This window comes from Anser brachyrhynchus, assembly GCF_964034855.1.
Source record: "Anser brachyrhynchus genome assembly, chromosome: 20".
Classification (NCBI taxonomy): domain Eukaryota; kingdom Metazoa; phylum Chordata; class Aves; order Anseriformes; family Anatidae; genus Anser; species Anser brachyrhynchus.
Window position 1 is genome coordinate 7,115,401 of NC_137713.1, and position 18,268 is coordinate 7,133,668.

The window sequence follows — 18,268 nt, forward strand, 5'->3', positions numbered from 1 at the left end:
CGCTCCCTCCACCCCGAGCTCCCCCCGCTCATTTTCTATTGGCGGCCTCCCGCGTCCGTCGGTAGAATCCCGTGTTTCCATTGGCTGTTGGTCGCAGCGGGGGCGGGACGAGGCGGGGAGCTCCGCCTGGGCGCGGTCGTGCCTGGGTGAGCGGGGCCGTGAGGGGAGCGGGGCCGTGAGGGGAGCGGGGCGCTGCGGGCGGGCGGAGGGGCCGGGAGCGGGGCTGGTGCGGGGTCCGGAGGCGATGGCGAGGCCAGGAGGGGCGGTGGACGCATGGGACAAGGTCGGAGGGGAAGGGGACGGCGCCCGGCTGGCAGCGGGGAGCGCAGGGCGGAGGCTTGGGGGAGCTCCGTTCGGAGAGGGCTCGGGGAGCCGCAGGGCCGGAGGCATCGCGGGGCTTTTCCTCGCCGTTTTGCCCGCTCCTAGCTCCCCTCGGCCTCCCTGGGGTCTCAGCTGCTGGCCTGTGCGCCCGGGCTCCTGCTTGGTTCCACACAGCTCCCCTCCTCCTCCCTTCCCTGGCTGCTGAGGGTGCTGCAGCCCCGTGCTGTCCCTGACTGGAAGGGTTGGTGAGGAGAAAAATGCTCTGCGGCCACGGATGAGTATAAAACACAAACCGGGGCAGTTATCTGCATGCTGGCAGATCAGAGTTCCGGTTAATGCTCACCCTGTTGACTTGTGGGGTGGATGTAAAAAGAAATGTACAGGTGTGTCAGGGGGAGAAAGGGCTTCTGCTGGGCCAGCTAACTCTTTGGGAAGGAGAAACGGTGTTAACAACGTGGCTTCGTCACACACGCAGCTGAACACACAGGCTGTGTGTGGAGAGGGGCGTAGAGCTGTGCTGGTGGCACTAAGCAGCATCTCCCTGCTGCTGCCGTGCCGTGGAGTTGGGTGCAGAAGTACCAAGCAGGGGCTCGGTTTGTCGGTCATGTAACAGCCGGTCCTGTCTCACCTCCCAGGGACACCGGTAATTTATCAGAAACTGTGCCCTGCAGAAAGCCATGTGTTCCTGAAAACAATAAATCCAGAAGTTGTGCGTGTGTTGCTGTTTCTTTGTTCTCTCCAGGAAAAAAATACATAAATCCCCACACCTGGAGCTGGAACTTCCCAGTTCTAGTTCCTGGCCTGGGAGCGAGCTCCCGACTGAATGGAAATAGATTTGCCCGAAGCAATGATGAGCGAAGTATTCTCTGAACTGGTATTGCCAAGGCTTTGCGTCTTTGCTCTGACCAGGGCATGATCACGTAATCTTCTCTCTGAGCTTGTTTAGGCTAAGCTCATCTGGAGCAAACAATTTTGCTGCTGCCTGAAATGTTTTGAAGCACCCTAAAAAAATAGTGGAAAAATATGACGATGTTTTAGCAATTGTGTTTAGCAGTAGAAAAACAAAGTGTTGATTTGAAAAGTGAGCAGAGCAAATACTTGTTTGGATTTATGTATCTACTGTAACACCAGATTTAGCGCAGAGCTTGCAGTGAGAAGGGTTTCTTGGTGTTTCTGCCATGTGTGCCACGGCTTACGAACCTCCAGATACTCTGCCTCTGTGTTTTCTCCGTTTGCAAATGCATTACAGACTGTAAAATAGAGCTTGACAGGTTATCCTGTGAAGAACTCATTAGCAGTTGGTTCAGCTCTGTTATCTAGTGGCTGCCAGCGAGCAGCAGTATTTTTAGAAGTGAGTTGTGATGTTGGGCCTGGCTCTGCTCTCTCATGCCGCCTGTTGGATGTGGGACGGGGAGGATCTGGCAGGGGGGTCACGTAGCTTCTTTTCTGGTAGGGTTGAGGATATTAAAATACAAATATTGGGGAAAAAAGGCATAATGAGGCATTCCCCAGGACTCTTCACTGGAGATGGTTTTTGTTGCATGTGATGCACATGCATTTTCTGAGAGAAGGATCCAGGGAACACGTCTTCCTTTACACCCTCAGAAGAAGGGGCTAGGCAGGGATCCCAGAGCTGAGGAGCTCAGCATAATTTGTGGCTGTTTCATAATGATTTGTCTAGTGTATGCAAGACGTTTCTTTTCCTTAAGCTGTGTTACAGACACGAATCTTTAGTTCTACATTAGAAACAGAATAACGTGACTAAGCTTTCAAGGTTTTTAAAACTAAGTGCTGTGAAGCAGAGCAGATTCTCCAGCTGTAAGAAGCGGTGTATGCCTCTAATCAGAAAGCCCAGGAACAGTTTTGCTGCAGAAAACATGCAGACAGTGTAATGAGTTAAACTGAATTTTGATCTTGCCTTGATGGACCATTCAAATATCTTTAGTCTATGCTTTACTTTCAAATGACTCCTTTGATTATAGAGTGGCTTGGTTGGGAAAGGACTTTAAAGATCATCTAACTGCAGCCCCCCTGCCATAGGCAGGGATGCCACCCCCTAGACCAGGCTGGCCAAGGCCTCCTTGATGTCACGAGACCCTCTAACAGGTACCTGAAAAGGTCACCAGGAACAGCAACACCCAGATTGCATGGGCAGACGCAGAGGGGTTTTTAGATTCTGTTGTTTTTTGAAATATGGCAACTTTACACCGACATCTGACTCAATAGTTAGAAGTTATTGAGGGCTGGGCTAATCCAAACCCGTGGGACCGCGCAGGGATGAAGTGCAGGAAGAAAGACAGGGCTAATCAAGCAAGCACAGATATGGAGCTACTCTAATGCAGTTTTTTATTCTCTTCCAGGTTTTGGTGACAACTTTACATTCATTTCTCTCTGCCTGTGGAGAAGGAAGCGTCTGTGGGGGTATGTACCCAGGAGTAGAGTTACAGTGAGAAGCCAAGTGCTTTCTGTTGAGGAAGTGGGGAAGCCAACTCAGTTGCTAATGCACCCGTTTTGAAGTGTCTAGGTGAGATGTGAATGTGGTAGATGTTCTTGAAAAGATTTGCCAAGTCAAGGTCTGACCATGATGTATTGGGCAACTCCAGGGCTACTGTTAATGTTGATTTAATTGTATTAAGGAACAGCATCATGGATCGAGGATGCTTTGTTCATGACCACGGAACTCACAATTAATATGTAAACCCAAAGGTTGGTTTAATAAAGCTGGTGGTCCTTTACAAATCTTTTTCTCGTCGATCTTTAGACCATCATTGCATTGATAACGCAGTTAAAAAGCAGATACAAGGGAATGATTCTGTAACCTGAATCAGTTTCAGAGCTTTGTTGTACAGCAGCAAACCTGATAAACTGATACTTAGTTGACTACTGAAGACAGGCCAGTTAGAAGAAGCAGTCAAATTCAAGCTGGTATTCTGCAGCCATCTGCAGGAGCACTAAAAATCTGCCAGGTAACTGCTGAGCCTGGCACCATCGTGGGCTTAATGCCTGCTAGTCAGATAGGCATTAAAGAGCAATTTAACATTCAAAAGAGTAATTACAGCAGTTCAGAACTGTGAGGCTCAGACGTGGGTGGTTCTGTGCAGGTCTTGGAGCTGCTGTGGAGTTGGCCAGATCTCAGTTTGGCAGGGACGGCGTTGTGCAGCATGGTATGGGGGAGGTGGAGTGGAAGGCTGCCAAGAGCTGACAGGAGGACATCCAGGGGTGATCTGGAGAGGGGAACAGGTATTAGCCCTGGGAGAAGGAGGGACAGAGGCCCTGGAGAAGTGTCTGCGCTGTTCAGTTAGCGAATCCTCCTTTACAGGGCAGGATGGCGCAGAACTTTGCCAAGAGTTCTGCTGCGCTGGTGGGTGAGTCTGCACCAGTCGGTATTTTGTCCCAAGTCTCTGCTCAGCTTCTCACTGAGCAACAGACAGGTAAATTGGAAAGGATAGGAAGGATCAAAGGAAAGTAAACCTGTCCTGAAACTGAATTTTCAGTCAAATCCGGCAGCCATTATTTAAATGAGCACCAGCGTCAGTGGGACAGCCAGGCCACATCTGATCAGGCAGGGTAAGGCTGTGCAGCAGCAATGCAGCCTCTTGGTACAGGCTGTTCACAGGAGATCTCTGCACATGAAGCAAAACTGAGGTAGCGGGTGATGTGAATTAATGCCCAGCTGCATTAAAAGTGATATGAAATTGCAGGAAATCTTGCACCTTGATGTGGTTTCTTTTTCCAAAACGATGTGTATGCTGTTAATGGTCTTCTAAGAGAAGAGGGGTGTCCGTGGATCCTGTAACTGCTGGAGAAAGGTGACAGTTTTTATTATCGACCCACAGTGGCAAAGGTGGAAGGGTCTGGAAGTTGTAAAGAGGTGAAATGACAAGCGTAGGGGACCCATCTCATTTGTTACAGTGTTTTCCAGAGCATCTCTGGGTGGATGAAAATTACTATTTTTTTTAAGGCTGTTCAATAACCCTGCTGTCTTGCTTACAGGTGAGGGAGGATATTATAGATTTTTATCTTCTGAAGTGCAGCTAAAATGGGGAAAAATTAGATCACTGGTTCAGTGGATGAAATGTTAGAGCTTATCTCTTAATCTGGGAAGACCATGTACTCTGTGCAGCAAACTTTGCTTCGTGTTCTGTAAGCGAGGAGACCGATGTCTGGAGTAGCTAACTGCTGCTCCCTAAAGCCAAGTCTGGAAAAAAGCAGCCTTCCATCTTGAAAAATCATGTGTCAAGCCAGAACCAGCCATAACATCACGTTTGCTTTTTTGTTCTGTTCAATGAAAGGCGCTTCAGTGCAATATGAATGTGCTACGTGGTTGAGACTGGAATAATCGCAACGTAATCCTTAATTCAAACACAGACATTAAAGGTTCCCAGCCTGCAAGATACTAATCTTGTATCCATGGTCATCATCTGCAAAGGTGGAAGCAGCTTCAGCCTCCATTATGCAAAGAGAACCACTAGCAAGCTTTTCCCAGTCATCAGAAAATAAATAAATACTCTTGGATTCTCAGACAAGAAAGAATCTTGCTTTATAAAAGCAGGCACCAACAGATTCAAAGACACGTTTAACAGTTCATCAGTTGGCACAGTGCTGCTTTAATCTGGTTTGTCGTTTTTCTCCCTTTGGAGAACACGTACCCTCCCTCTTGCACCCCTGCTTGTACGTATCAACCCCTGTTCCTTTAAAGAGTCAAAAGTCTTAATTTAGCACTGTTGGTAGCAATTAAGGGTGGGATGTTCTCATTAATTCAAAGGTGAGTAGCCTGAAAACGCAGGGTGACTCCTAAGAATAGCGCGATCAGCGGAGAGGTCTGAGCCTGTCTCTTGGACGAGCGGTAGTGCCAGGGCCTGCCCCAGGCATTGCGAGTGCCCGGGGGGGCAGCTGAGGGAGGACGAGCTCTCCGAGACAGTTCTCCCTACCTAATTTGCTAGTTCACGCCCTCAGGCAGGACTTTTACCAGCGATGGTCTCTGATCTTCCCACCTGCGTTCTTACTATCTCAATGAGCGCTTCCTCTCCTTCAGTTGGTGCCCGAAGGCATTTCCGGGCCAGCTGACAGGCAGTGGCTGTCCAACCCCTCCGAAACTCTGCTGCAAGAACCTTACCAAAGGTTACGAGGGCAGCAAAGCTCTGTGCAGCCACGTTCAGGGGAGCTTTAGAGCTGTAGTGGTTCCCCTGCACCATCTGGGGGGAGGAGGAAGAAGAGGGTGGACAGGGTAAAGGTGTTTTTAGTTTGCTTTTATAGTTCCTCACTGCTCTTGTCTGTTAGTAGCAGGCAATAAATATTAATCTCCCTACGCTGAGTCAGTTTTGCCCACGACAGTAACTGACGAGTGGTCCCAGTCCCAACGAGTGATCCCCTTTTCATATTTTCTCCCCCTCTTTGAGGAGGCGGCGTGGGAGAGCGGTGCAGTGGGGTTCACCCACCACCCCTGCTTCCCAGCCACTGTCCTCAGCGATGTCTCGGCAAGCACGGCGCAGGGCGTTCAGCTCTCGGGAGAGTACAGTTTGACGAGGTGCTGCAGCTCGGTGGCGTAGCCGGTGACGGGGCAGCGCTGGTGAGCCTTCACGTAGCTGTACACGCAGCGGTAGCAGAACACGAAGCCCGACGTGGACAGGGCGGTGGCGTTGACTCGGATTTTGCGGCACAGCGGGCACACCGTCTTCAGCTTGGGTAAAAGGACCGAGCCCTCCCCGTGGTCGAGATGCACGGGGGGCGGCGGAGTGGGCAGCGCCGTCAGAGATTTGATCGTTTCCTGGTTTTCCGAGGAGTACCACCAGTCCAGGAACTGGAGGAAGAACACAGACACGGCCAGCCCGCTGGACAGGGAGAAGGCAATGCCACCCAGCGCTCTCCTCGTCGCTGACTGCACTTGTGTTTTAATGCTGTAGCAGGGACAGAAGATACGGAGAAATCATTAGTAAGGCACATCACTCCGTCTGCAAACCATGGCAAAAAGGCTCGGGGATTAGCAGGGCACTGCTTTCTACGGCTTCTTAACGCTAAGCTGTGACACCAGCGCATCCTGTGTTTGTAATGAAAACATCCAGGATGGTTCAGATCCTCTGTATGAGAAGAAAGCTTCAAGTCTTGTTCCAACTAAACCAGGAGAGTTTGGATTGAGGGGACCCAGACCACAGATCATTTCACCCCTGGATCATCATTTTACAGAACACTGAGTGTGGTAATGACTTTGCTGCTGCTCAGAAAAATCTAGTACCAAGGTTCAGTCCTGTTGGCAACGTGTTGCAGCGAGCTTCCTTTAGGAGCACGCAGGTAAGGACTGAACGGATGGGGTGCCAAAAAAAGAAGGCAATTTTATTACAACAAAATCCTGTAGTCTCTGCTACCTGTGTCCTCCTTTACACTAACCGTGTTCCCTTTTGGAGCACGTTTTGCAAGAAGCAAACTTCACCTTGAAGAGTTTCGGCAGAACAAGACGGTTTCGCTTGCAGAACCACCTCTAACTCAACACCCCCACAGCACCCTCCAGAGCGCAGCCGCCGCGCCACGTCCCGCCGTACCTGTGTGCCTGCCCTGAGGCGGGTACCGGCACCTTCCTCTCCAGGCTCTGGATGTCCTCCGCAGTCAGCCTCACCAGGCGGACGCCAGCTAGCCGCAGCAGGGGCGAGTGGTGCTGAGCCTTCCCGAGGATGTAGCACAGCTGCTGGATCAGGAACCAGCCCTCCCAGGTCATGTGTACAAAGGGGTAGGCGGCTAGGAAGGCTTTGTAAAAACGCTTCCAGGAGGACGACGGGGGGTGGATGGAGTACTCGTCCTCCTCCCGGAGGCTGGCCACCAGCCTCTCCAGCTTCCCCTTCAGGTAAGGGACGAGGACCAGCAGCAGGAGGGACTGCCAGTGCTGCTTCTTGGGCAGCCCCGCGGCCGCCAGGGCTGGCCGTCCGCGGCCTCCCAGCGGGACCCTCTTCAAGCTGTAGAAGTTTTCGGAGAAGGAGGCGCTGCAGGTGGCCAGGTAGTGCTGCTGGAGCAGCAGCTCCAGGACGGCGTACGCCTCGTCGAACCAGCGCCACAGGCAGCCGAACCGCCCGGGGTTGGACTCGGCCAGCACCTGCAGCGAGACACGGGGCAGGGACGGAGCCGGAGGCATCGCGCCGAGTTACGGGCGCTATAAAATCATCGCTTTGGGTCGGGGCTGGGTGCCTCCAATCTGTGAGGCTGCCCCGCGAGTGGGGCAAAAAAGGTGAATTTTGGTGAAGGAAGGCTCGGCAGGGAGTCACACAGGGCAGCACACAGCCTCAATATCTGTGCAAGGCAAGCACCCACGCTGCCCTCAGCACCCTTCGGTGCCCACCACCTCTCCCTTCGCCTTTCGTTTGGGGCTGGGTGCCTCGGGGCTGTGAGGCTGCCCCGCGAGTGGGGCAAAAAAGGTGAATTTTGGTGAAGGAAGGCTCGGCAGGGAGGCACACAGGGCAGCACACAGCCTCGGTATCTGTGCAAAGCGCTCACCCACGCTGCCCTCAGCACCCTTCGGCGCCCACCACCTCTCCCTCCACCCCTGCTGCTCCCACCTGCAGCCCCCCCCCCTCGGTGGGCGGCAGCACCCATGGGTGCCGGGGGCACCCGGCACAGCCCAGGGGAGGGTTCCCCCCCTCCCCCCGGCTCGGGGCCGGCTCGCAGCGGCCTCACCTTGGCCAGGTGGCGCAGGGCAGGCCGCAGCGCGGCCGTCAGGCTCTCCTGGGCCACCGCCTCGAAGACGCTCGGCCGCTGCCCCCCGCCGCCATCCGCCGGGGGCGCCGTGAGGTGGGCGCCCAGCTCCGCCATGGCGCCCGCCCCGCCGCCACCGGGAGGCGCTCTGGCCCCGCGCCGCGCCCCTCTCTATGGTGCTTTGGGGGGGGGGGGGGCGCTTCTCGCGAGGCGCCTCGGCACCTTCCGCATCCGCCCCGAGGCCCCGCCCCGCCCCCGCCCCCCCCCGCAGAGGAGTGCGCGGAGCTGTGAGTGGGGGGGTACTGGGGGCACTGGGGGGTACTGGGAGGTACTGGGAGGGGGTGGGGGACCGGGAGGGGCACAGGGAGGGGCTGGGGGCACTGGGTAGGGGGACTGGGGGATACTGGGTGGGGGTGCTGGGAGGGGCTGAGGGGACTGGGGGGGGTACTGGGGGATACTGGGAAGGGGTACTGGGGGGAATGGAGGGGGTACTGGGAGGGGGTATAGGGAGGGGCTGGAGGCACTGGGTAGGGGTAGTGGGGGATACTGGGAGGGGCTGAGGGGACTGGGAGGCTTACTGGGAAGGGGTATTGGGGGGTACTGGGGGAATGGAGAGGGTACTGGGAGGGGGTATAGGGAGGGGCTGGGGGCACTGGATAGGGGTAGTGGGGGGGACTGGGAGGTACTGGGAGGGGTACTGGGGGATACTGGGAAGGGGTAGTGGGGGGAATGGAGGGGGCACTGGGAGGGGGCATAGGGAGGGGCTGGTGGCACTGGATAGGGGTAGTGGGGGATACTGGGAGGGGCTGAGGGGACTGGGAGGTACTGGGAGGCTTACTGGGAAGGGGTATTGGGGGGTACTGGGAATGGAGAGGGTACTGGGAGGAACTGGGAGGGGGCATAGGGAGGGGCTGGGGGCACTGGATAGGGTTACTGGGGGATACTGGGAGGGGTTGAGGGGACTGGGGGGATACTGGGAGATGATACTGGGAGGGGTTGGGGATGCTGTTTGGGGTACTGGGGGGGCTTACTGTGAGGGAGTACTGGGGGATACTGGGAGGGATTGGGGGCGCTGGGGATGCTCTGGGTGTGGTACTGGGGGATATTGGGAGGGGGCACAGGGAGGGGTTGGGGATGCTGGTGGGGGTATTAGGGGGAACTGGAGGGATACTGGGAGGGGTTGGGAGCATGCGGTGGGGGAATTGGGGCGTGCTTGGGAGATACTGGAAGGGGAGGGGGGTACTGGGAGGCACTGGTGGGGTACTGGGAGGGGATACAGGGATAGGGTGGAGGCAAAATACTAGGAGGGGTTATTGGGAGTGGATGGTGGCACTGATGAGGGACTGGGAGGGGATACTGGAATAGGGTGGGGTGATCACTGGTGGGGCACGGGGAGGGGGGTCCTGGGATAGGGGGATCTGGGGGGGCACTGGAAGGACTGGGCAGGCGAGTGCAGGCATACTGGGAGGGCACTGGGAGCGGGCACTGGGCAGGAATGGGGGATGCTCCTGCAGCTGGGAGGGTACTGGGAGAGGTGTGGGGGGTGCGAGGGGCCGGGCAGGGGCCGGGCTCCTGCTGCCTGCGCAGGGTGTCCTGGGGGCACGGAGGGGCTGGGGGGGCACAGCGGGCACGGGGGGCGAGGGGCAGGGAGGGGACGGGGGGCACTGGGAGCACCCCGGGGCCGGGGCTTCGCTCCCAGCACGTGCTGGGCGGGCGGAGGGCTTCTCGGGCACTGCCCCCCCCCGCCGCTTCCTCGCTGCCTTCGCGTAGCCGCGGGCTGGCTTCGCTCCGCGCTGAGACGTGGAGGCAGCGCTCGCGGCGTGGGGCTGTGCCACAGCTCCTGGAGCGGCTCCTGGGTTCGCTGGGCGCTGACCGGGAGCCTCCCGCTGCCCTCTGCAGCGCCCCGTGCCCCTTTGTGCTTCAGCGGCTGCGGTCGGACGCAGGTCTGATAAGGAGAGGGCAGTCGGGTCCGGATCTTCCCTAAAAAGCCAAGGCTGTTTGCGCCGCTGCTGGGAACTCTTCGGGCTTTACAGATTTAGGCTCGTGCACGAGAAGCTGGCATTTCCCTGAGTTATTTAAAACCTTGCTATTTGCAAATCCGGGCTGTTTGGTTTCTGGCCTTCGTGTGGGGCTTGCCGCAAACGGCGCTGAGTCTGCGTGGTGCCGGAGAGCGCCTCGGTTCCGCTAGCAAGCTGCCTCTGCACAGCGTGTGGGGCAAAAATCCGTGTGCTCGGGAGGAAGGGAGCTTTCCTTTTTCCTGCGATGCACTTGGTAGTGGGCTTCTTGGACTGAATCCCTTCTACATCCGCCTGAAGGGGGGTGAGGCAGGCGCTGTGCGGCTGTATGACCCTTCCTGCTGCCTGCAGGTGGGATCTGAACTCAGGAGAAGCAGCGGGACGGCCTGCTCTGGGTTTAAAGGTCAGCGCCGAGACCAGCAGGGCTTCTTCCTGGGCGTAGCTGAACGCGATTGGCATGAGGCGTACAGTGTTGTGCTTTTTTCTTTCCCCTGGATTCCTCTGTCACCTGCTCCTTTGGTCACTGTAAATGCGTTCGGGCCGGCTCAGCCGGGCGATGTGACCCAGGCTGGCGGCTCCCCGCGCGGCGCCACCGGGAGCGGCGAGGCCGTGCTCCGCGCCTCTGGGGTGGCTGCGCTCCGTGCGTGGCCCCCTGCCAGCCTCCCTCGTGGAGGGAAACCTCGAGGTCATCCGAGCTGGGCTCCGCCTGAAGGCCTGTGTCAGCAACAGCGCTGCGGCTGGCCCCGGGCTGTGTGTTTAGCTGTAAAACGAGGCTCGCGGCAGCAGCTCCTTCGGAGATCCTGGGCATTTTTGCTACAAAGATCACCAAGGTGCTGCGGCCCGCACGGCTTGCCCAGCCCAGCCACTGGTTTGGAAGGAGGGCGACCCTCCCCGGCAGGAGAAACACCTCCAGAGCTGCCCCCGGGTGGTTTGCTCAGCCAGCGTGGCAGAAAGGGAGAAAAAACCAAGCAGAACCCAGTCCTGGTGCCTGGTGAGGAGCCAGGCAGAGGGCAGGAGCTCCGGGGCCGGGCTCAGCGACAGGCTGCTTCTCTGCCTGCTTGGTGCTTCGAGGAGACCACAGGCGCGCTGGAGGCTGTGGCATTCCCCTCAGCTCCTGGGGATTTAACTTCTGGTCGGAAAAAGGATGGCCGTGGTGGCAGGGCTGGTTAAGGGATGAGGAAGGAAAGAGTTAGGGGACGGCGAGCTGGTTGCGCGGCTGGGCCTCGGGGTTCAAAGCCGAGCTCGTCCTTTTGGTGCTGGGCCAGCAAAGTGTGAGTGGTAAGGAGGCAAAACAGGCAGCGCGTGGGGACAACAACTGCTTGTTGCTTTGCTGGTGGCATTTAAGGTTGTAGAGCTACATACAAGAGGAGGGGAATTGGGCAAAAAGGAGGAAAAGGAGGGAAAAATAGGAAAAAGCCTGTTTGGATGTGTTGAGGGTCGCGGGTCCTTAGCACTCAGGCAGATTGTTTCATGGAAAACAGCACGCTGCCCACTCCCTGCTTGTTTTTCAGGCAGCGCTTGAAAATTGTTTGAGTCATGTTTGTTAGCGAGCTGGCAACTGCAAGAATAAATGATGGCTCGCCACATATGTTTGGGCCATCTCTGGGGTGTGATGTGTTCAGCGTTTATTTTCGTGGAGCTGCTGGGACCCCTCTCAGAGCCCTGTTAAGCACTTGCTGGCCCAGCAGCGTTGCGTGGTCCACAAACGTGCAGGGCAGCCCTGAAATAACAAGCTCGCGTGTCTGCCAGAGGAGGGATGGAAGGTCTTGGCAGAGGGATTTCAGTTTCAAGCTCGAGAGAGCTGAAAAGCGAAGGCTTTGCTTTGCAACAAAAACTGCTGTCTGTTTTCCAGGATTTAGGAAGACCAAAAGTAGGAAAAGAAATGACAGAGCCTCGGGGAGGGTGTTGCAAAAGGGCTAATGGTTCTTTCCATCGAGGTGCAGCCTGGAGCAGTATCGTTAGGGGGAGTTGACAGTTTCCTTTGTCTGAAATGTGGACTTCTCGCTTCTAGCCGAGCAGAGATACTAAATGGGCAGTGCTTTTTTTGGAAAACAAAATTGTGTACCTAGGGGAAAGACAAGCGCAGCACGTGTCAAGATCTGCTGAGTACAAGCAGTTAAAAACTTCCTTTTCCGTCCTCAGACTGAGAATTTAAAAGGCTCTCGTAGACTTTTCCAGGCTGTTGCGTTGTGTTTTCACTAACGTTGTCCATGTGAGCCCTCCACGTCCCTGGGTTTGCTGAATAACACCAGCAGCAGGTGCAGGATGAAGGCTGTGGAACTTGTGTGCGTGCACGTGGGGCGTTTGTTTCTTCCCTTACATCATTTGCTCACCGATCCGTTGTTCCTCCAAGTTTCTGGGTTGCAAACTGGCTGCTGCCATCTCTGCTGTTTGACTCTTCTTTTATACTTTTATTTTCAGGTGTCTTAAGGAGCCGGAACCATGACGGACTCCAAGTACTTCACGACCAATAAAAAAGGTGAGCGTTAAGCAGGTGCAGTGGATGGGAGTTGGTGGGTGGCTATTTTTACACGGCTTTTTAACTGCATGCGGAAGAACTTGTGCTTTTCTGTTAGCTCTGTCCCTGATTCTCATCTTAATCATCCAGGGAGAAACTTAAAGTAGGTCACATGGTGGTAAGAGACAAAACTGATGTAATACACAGTTTTGTGATGCACTAAGTGACCCAAATTGTTGCTTTTTCAAGGATCAGAGAACAAAACGTCGGGATGTGCATGCAGGTATGGTCAGAAACAGAGGTTTGGTTGTAGGCTGGGAAGCTCAGGACTGAGGATGGTTGTTCAGATGGGCATCACGGGATTAAGTTGACGGAGAGAGATTAATATTTAAGGTGAAAGCATGCATCTCTGCATCAAGCTTGACACATAGATAATGGGGTTTTCTGCTGCTTCTTCCTTCAAAGTTGCAGTGAAATACATTTGTTTTCCACGTGCTCCATTTAACTTTCACTGGACTTCACTGTAAGTGTGGTGGTCACCTCTCTTTTGGACGAACAGCAGCATTTGAAAACTGGAAGGGATCCCTGGGGCTGTTTCACCCATTCACCTCCCCAGGGCAGGACTTGTTTTGCTGGAACAGTCCCAGGCAGATTCTTTTTTTTTTCTTTTTTTTTTCCTAATGTGTTCTCAAACAAAACGTTGTTTATCCTAGCTCTCGCTGGCTGCAATTTAAGCCTGGTGTTGCTCATCCCTTCTCTGGGAGATGTGGAAATGGTTCACATTAACCTCTCCTTCTCAGAACGGCTAAGTGTTTCTAGCGAACGCTCGCTAGAGAAAAACCACAGCGTTGATCTATTTATGAGCTCGTACGGAAGCGTAATGAAACGTAAAATAAGCAAATGCAGTTCGCTTCGTTCTGAGGAACGCCGCTGGCTGTAAGTTCAGTGCTGAAGCATCAGCCGTGTTTTTCTGAGATGCCTGCAAGAGGCCAGGGCGCAGCAGGTGAGCTCCGGTGAGCAAGCTGCTGCTCAGCTCCGGGGCGTGATCTCGGTGCGAGTGACGCTGGCATCTCTCATTCAGGCAAGAGATGCTACAAGTGGTCACTGCCCTCTGCTCCTCAGAGCAGTAACTTCTGTTCTTTGTGTTAGTCCTTTCGCGCCGGGCTCTTTGGTAATTAGCGCTGCTGCTCTGACAGAGTGGCATTGGTGCGTAGGAATTGAAGGCTAGGGGCTAGGATCTATTTTGTTGGAGACGTTTTGATATTTGTAGTGAACGTGTCCTTCTCAGCCTGTAGTTTCTAGTGGCAGTGCTGCTCGCTGTCCTTCCTGGGAAGCTGTCTGTCACCGAGGAGCGTTACCCGTCTCGCACTGCTTGCTGTGTCTGGAACAGGCCTGATAAGCTGCTGTTTGCAGGTCTGACTGTGTTTTGCAAACTTGCTGTGCTGCTTTTGTGATCCGTCCTGAGCTGCCTTCCCATGCAGCGGTATCTGGAAGAACTGCCACCATGGCAAAGGCTGCTCTGGTGACCTCAGCGTCAGGGCGAGCTGTTGCTGCTTGCTGCTTTTCTTAGTAAGAGCTCTGTCTTTCTAGCCTGGGAGGAATTTATTCCACTGGACTAAATTTGTGCTTTCCCGTTTCTGTGTATCATGGCAGTTGTACTGCTTTTTGTTCTGCTGTTTTCTCACTGCCCCTGCAGGAAGCAAGTGCTGATGGGCAAAAGTTAAAAAGTCTGGGCTAAATTCCTAGCTAAGTTCATTTTTTCTCGCAGGTACGATTCTGGTGTCTCCAAATACCTTCTCATTCTGGTTATATAATGAGAAACAGGCGCTACAGGGATGTGATTTAATGTTCTGAAAGTGGGAGAGCTGCAACGTGCAGCGTGGTTCTTGTTAACAGCTTTTTCAGTAGCAAGGTGTAGCCCATGTCATTTTGAGTGTTGCAGCCTTGTTCCTTGTTGCATCATGTTCTCCGTAAAGTCTGACAGCTTCCATGTGCATTGGGTTAATGGGAACAACAGGCCAGAAGAATAGAAAGTCACTTTCAGGCTCTCTCTAAAGCCAGATCTTTTTCTTCTCCCAAGAAACTCAATCTGTTTTTTTCTTCCAGGAGAGATTTTTGAACTGAAGGCTGAACTCAATAATGAAAAGAAAGAGAAGAGGAAAGAAGCTGTAAAGAAGGTTATTGCAGCCATGACTGTGGGGAAGGATGTCAGGTAAAAGCAAACTTCACCTGTAGCAGCTCTGGTTCTGCTGGGCCTCAGTCAGGTGTACCAGGCACACATCTCTGTCAGAGGCTTCATGGCAGTGTGGTCTGTTGCCGCGGAAATTAAGATAAGGTTGCAAATTTAGAGTTATGACTTCATCTTAGGATGGAGGAACAGATAAACTGGAGGGAAAAAAAAGTAATCTTTTTGTCCACGACTCTTGACCTTCATGTTTAGATCTCTACATCATTCCTGAGAGCTGCAGATGTCTTTGTGTAACTTTCTGCTTTCTTCTGCAGTGCTGTTTAGAGGCTGACACTTGGTATTTGAGTGAAACTCAGCTTATCGGTGTTTAATCTCCTAACCTCTTAAGGGTTTACCAGCTTCTTTGTAAATGTCTTGCATTACCAAACCATTTTACCAAAGCATCCATTTTTCTTGTTGGTCAATTTCCAGGGCTGGCGTGGTAAAATGTTCTTGTTTGGTGAACTCCCCAGTTAAAATGCTTTCAAAAAAATTCCATCAGTTTTCACCTGTTCCAGGCACTGATCTGTGTAAAACCCATAAAAAAAAAATAAATGATTAAACTTATAAAACTGTTTTGGGAGGGAAGTGACCTGTCATTAGACTGCACAATAATTAGAGTTGAACTTGTTTTCTTGGCTTCATTGGTATTGTTGCTATCCCTTTGCATACCGTGTAATCTCGCTGCTTTTTCTCTATTCTTGCTTATCTCTTGTCTATCCAGCTCGCTCTTTCCCGACGTTGTGAACTGCATGCAGACTGACAACTTGGAGTTAAAGAAGCTGGTGTACCTGTACCTGATGAACTACGCCAAAAGTCAGCCAGATATGGCCATTATGGCTGTCAACAGCTTTGTGAAGGTAACTTGTTCCCACAGCTCATCAGAAAACGGCTCAGCACAGCGATTGTCACCATTTCTCCTTTGCCCATTAGCCTTTCTGAGCTGTTGTTGACCTTTGCTTTTGGACTGGAGTCTCTGCTTTGGGAGGTGCATGTAGGGTAGTAGGAAATAAGGAGCTGGCAGATCTGGGACCTTTCACTTGCTGTCTCTACGTATTGCAGAGGAGATGATTTAAGTGCTCCAGAAAGTGGCTGTGAGGGAGCAAGCTCCAGGAAAAGCTGCTTCTATCGGTTTGCTGATCATTGTTGAAGACCACCTGCTGTCACTGGATAACAGAATGGATATTTTTCATCTTCCAGCCTTTGTAGTAGCTCTGTCATACAGATAGCTACTTTTTTGTATGTCTCAGCTGTGTGCTGTATGGAAAACCGTTATCTGTGGTGAAAATGAAAGACAGTTCAATGGAAAATAACAGCCTGATTGTAGTGTTGCCTTTAGTTCTGTTGTCAAGTTGCCTCTCCTTATCTAGGAATGTTATTTCAGTCTCATGTTATGTAAGTTAAAACCTGGCGCTTAGAAAAAGTTTGAAGCTCCTCTTAAAGCACTACAAAATCCCAGAAACTGAGGAATCTGATGGTGGTTTGAGTTTCTAGTGTGGTGTGTGAGGCTGAAAGAGGTGAGAGGAGCTAGGCTGAGAGCAGGCCTGTTCTGGCCAGAGATGATGTCCCTACCTCCCTCTGCAGGCTCTTGGAAGGATTATTGTTGTCTGGCATATCCTGAAAGCGTAATTCTGTTAGAACAGGCTAACAAACATATCTGATGTCTGTTTTGGCAAGCTGAGGGACAAGTGTTAGTAAAGAGCAAGTCTTGTGCTAGTCTGCCCTAGTTCAGTGATTCATGTCAAGTTCCCAGCTCAGGGTGGCAAGAGATGTCACTTCTCTTGTGTGCTTTGAAATTGATGCCTTTGGATGTGTTTCAGCTATAGGACATTAAAACAGTGAAAGGCAAGTGTGCCTTACTCTTCTGTAGGTCATTTTGCATCCATCCTATTTTAAGGTGAATATGGAGTAGTGTTGCTCAGAGATGTGGATAAATTGGGTGGGGTAGGCTAAGAGGTTAGCTGTAAAACCTACTGAATTTTTAAAGTTGTGTGGAAAACTACGTAGGTTTGAAATATAATTATCTCATCAGGAAAGTACCTCTAGACTAGCCTTTGCCTAGTGCTTCTTTTATTACAAATTTAAGGGATGCTTATGTCTAGACCTGATGGCCTGTGAAAAATAGGCCTTGTTGACTATAGTGTTACGTTTAATTGTTGACTTTTCCCATTATATTATCTTGCTCCTTTCGAACAGTAAGGCTGGAAGCCAACATTGTATTTTGTCTGAAAGAAGCCTGTAGATGGTGAGAGATCCCTTTCCAGCACAGCTGGGCTTTAGATTTAGCTGCTAGATCATGTTGAAGGAGGCTTTGCTTGGGGAGAAACAAGGGACACAGAGATCACAATTTTACTTTTTTTGCAAGCTATCATAGCCTGAAAACATTCTGAGATGGTACAGAACATTTCTGTGAATCAGTAAGTTCCACCTTTTGTCCCCAAACTGAATTCACTGCCTTTTTCAGCCCTTAATCAGAGAGAATGGCTTTTGTTTGAAATAAGAACAGTGTGATTCTGACCGTAGGTAAGACATTAGTGGCTAGTGGCACAGATTTGACGACTGCATGTTCTGCCCCCTTGCAGGACTGTGAAGACCCAAACCCTCTCATCCGTGCTCTGGCTGTCCGTACGATGGGATGCATCAGGGTGGACAAGATCACAGAGTATTTGTGTGAGCCTCTTCGCAAGTGTCTGAAGGATGAAGACCCTTACGTTCGAAAGACTGCAGCTGTCTGTGTGGCGAAGCTGCATGACATCAATGCCCAGATGGTGGAGGACCAGGGCTTTCTGGATTCTCTGCGTGACCTGATTGCAGACTCCAATCCCATGGTAATGTACCTGTACTTCCCATGCACTGCCTGAATTTGTAACAGGCAGATAATCAGGAGTGTGAAGCCTTTTTAATTGCAGCTGATGCACCATGAGGAATGCATTAGGAAAATAGGAAATGGCTTCTGTTCTTAGGTCTGTTTGGGCTTTTGCTTGTTTTACCTGTCTTGAGTACTGTGGCAAGTTTAAGCTCCTGGTCAAATGACTCAGAAAAGCAGGGTGAGAAATATTCTTTTGGAGGCTGCTACTTTGGCTACAGCTCCTAGCTGTTGCTTTCTGCAGGTTTTGGCTCTTGGATTGAGAGAGTGGATGAATTCACTCGCTAATCCAGATAAATCCACTGGCCTGTAATGAGCGAAGGGAATTGCCGCTTGTGTTTTCAATAAAGTTAAATGAATGCTCAGAGAAGAGGTGGAGGTCAAGACCAAGAATTTCACAGGGGTAACTTACCAGCTAAATCTTGTTTTCACGGATAAGTGTCTATTTGCATACCAGGCATTTTACACTTATTTTGCAATTAAAAGATGGTGGACAATGGACTGAAGTGCCCCAATGCATAATACTTTCATTCAGTGCTTTTTTTCCTGTGATTTGCCAGAATTCAGTGAGCATACTTCTAACATTGTAACTCTACCCAGAGGGAAAACTTCCACAGTTTGGTCTAACTCGGAGTTTAAGGAAGTGACTACTTTTTTTTAAGCTCTTTTAGAGTACAGCTCTGATGGTCTCTGCTTAGAGACAT

The 18,268-nt window shown here is 52.2% G+C and overlaps 2 protein-coding genes across 6 annotated transcripts in view; one reads left to right on the top strand and one right to left on the bottom strand.

The window, feature by feature from the left end:
* The first annotated feature begins 94 nt into the window (after positions 1-94).
* The window catches only part of AP2B1 (adaptor related protein complex 2 subunit beta 1), an 83,453-nt gene continuing 65,279 nt past the window's right edge, over positions 95-18,268 (top strand). For 3 of the 5 annotated variants that reach the window (XM_080563476.1, XM_080563479.1, XM_080563480.1), the window contains exons 1-5: positions 8,222-8,285; positions 12,435-12,492; positions 14,578-14,683; positions 15,423-15,558; positions 17,281-17,526. In XM_080563476.1, coding sequence (XP_080419602.1) covers positions 12,456-12,492; positions 14,578-14,683; positions 15,423-15,558; positions 17,281-17,526 — 525 coding nt within the window. In that variant the 5' untranslated portion in view covers positions 8,222-8,285; positions 12,435-12,455. Of the gene's footprint in view, positions 147-2,665; positions 2,743-8,221; positions 8,286-12,434; positions 12,493-14,577; positions 14,684-15,422; positions 15,559-17,280; positions 17,527-18,268 lie in introns of those variants that run through there. The other 2 variants (XM_080563477.1, XM_080563478.1) reach the window with 2 other exon arrangements.
* PEX12 (peroxisomal biogenesis factor 12) lies at positions 3,012-8,198 on the bottom strand. The gene is made up of 3 exons (XM_080563510.1): positions 7,981-8,198; positions 6,858-7,402; positions 3,012-6,218 (listed from the first exon to the last, which is right to left on the bottom strand). The coding sequence occupies exons 1-3, from the start codon at positions 8,113-8,115 to the stop codon at positions 5,819-5,821; spliced, it is 1,080 nt and encodes a 359-aa protein (XP_080419636.1). The 5' UTR covers positions 8,116-8,198; the 3' UTR covers positions 3,012-5,818.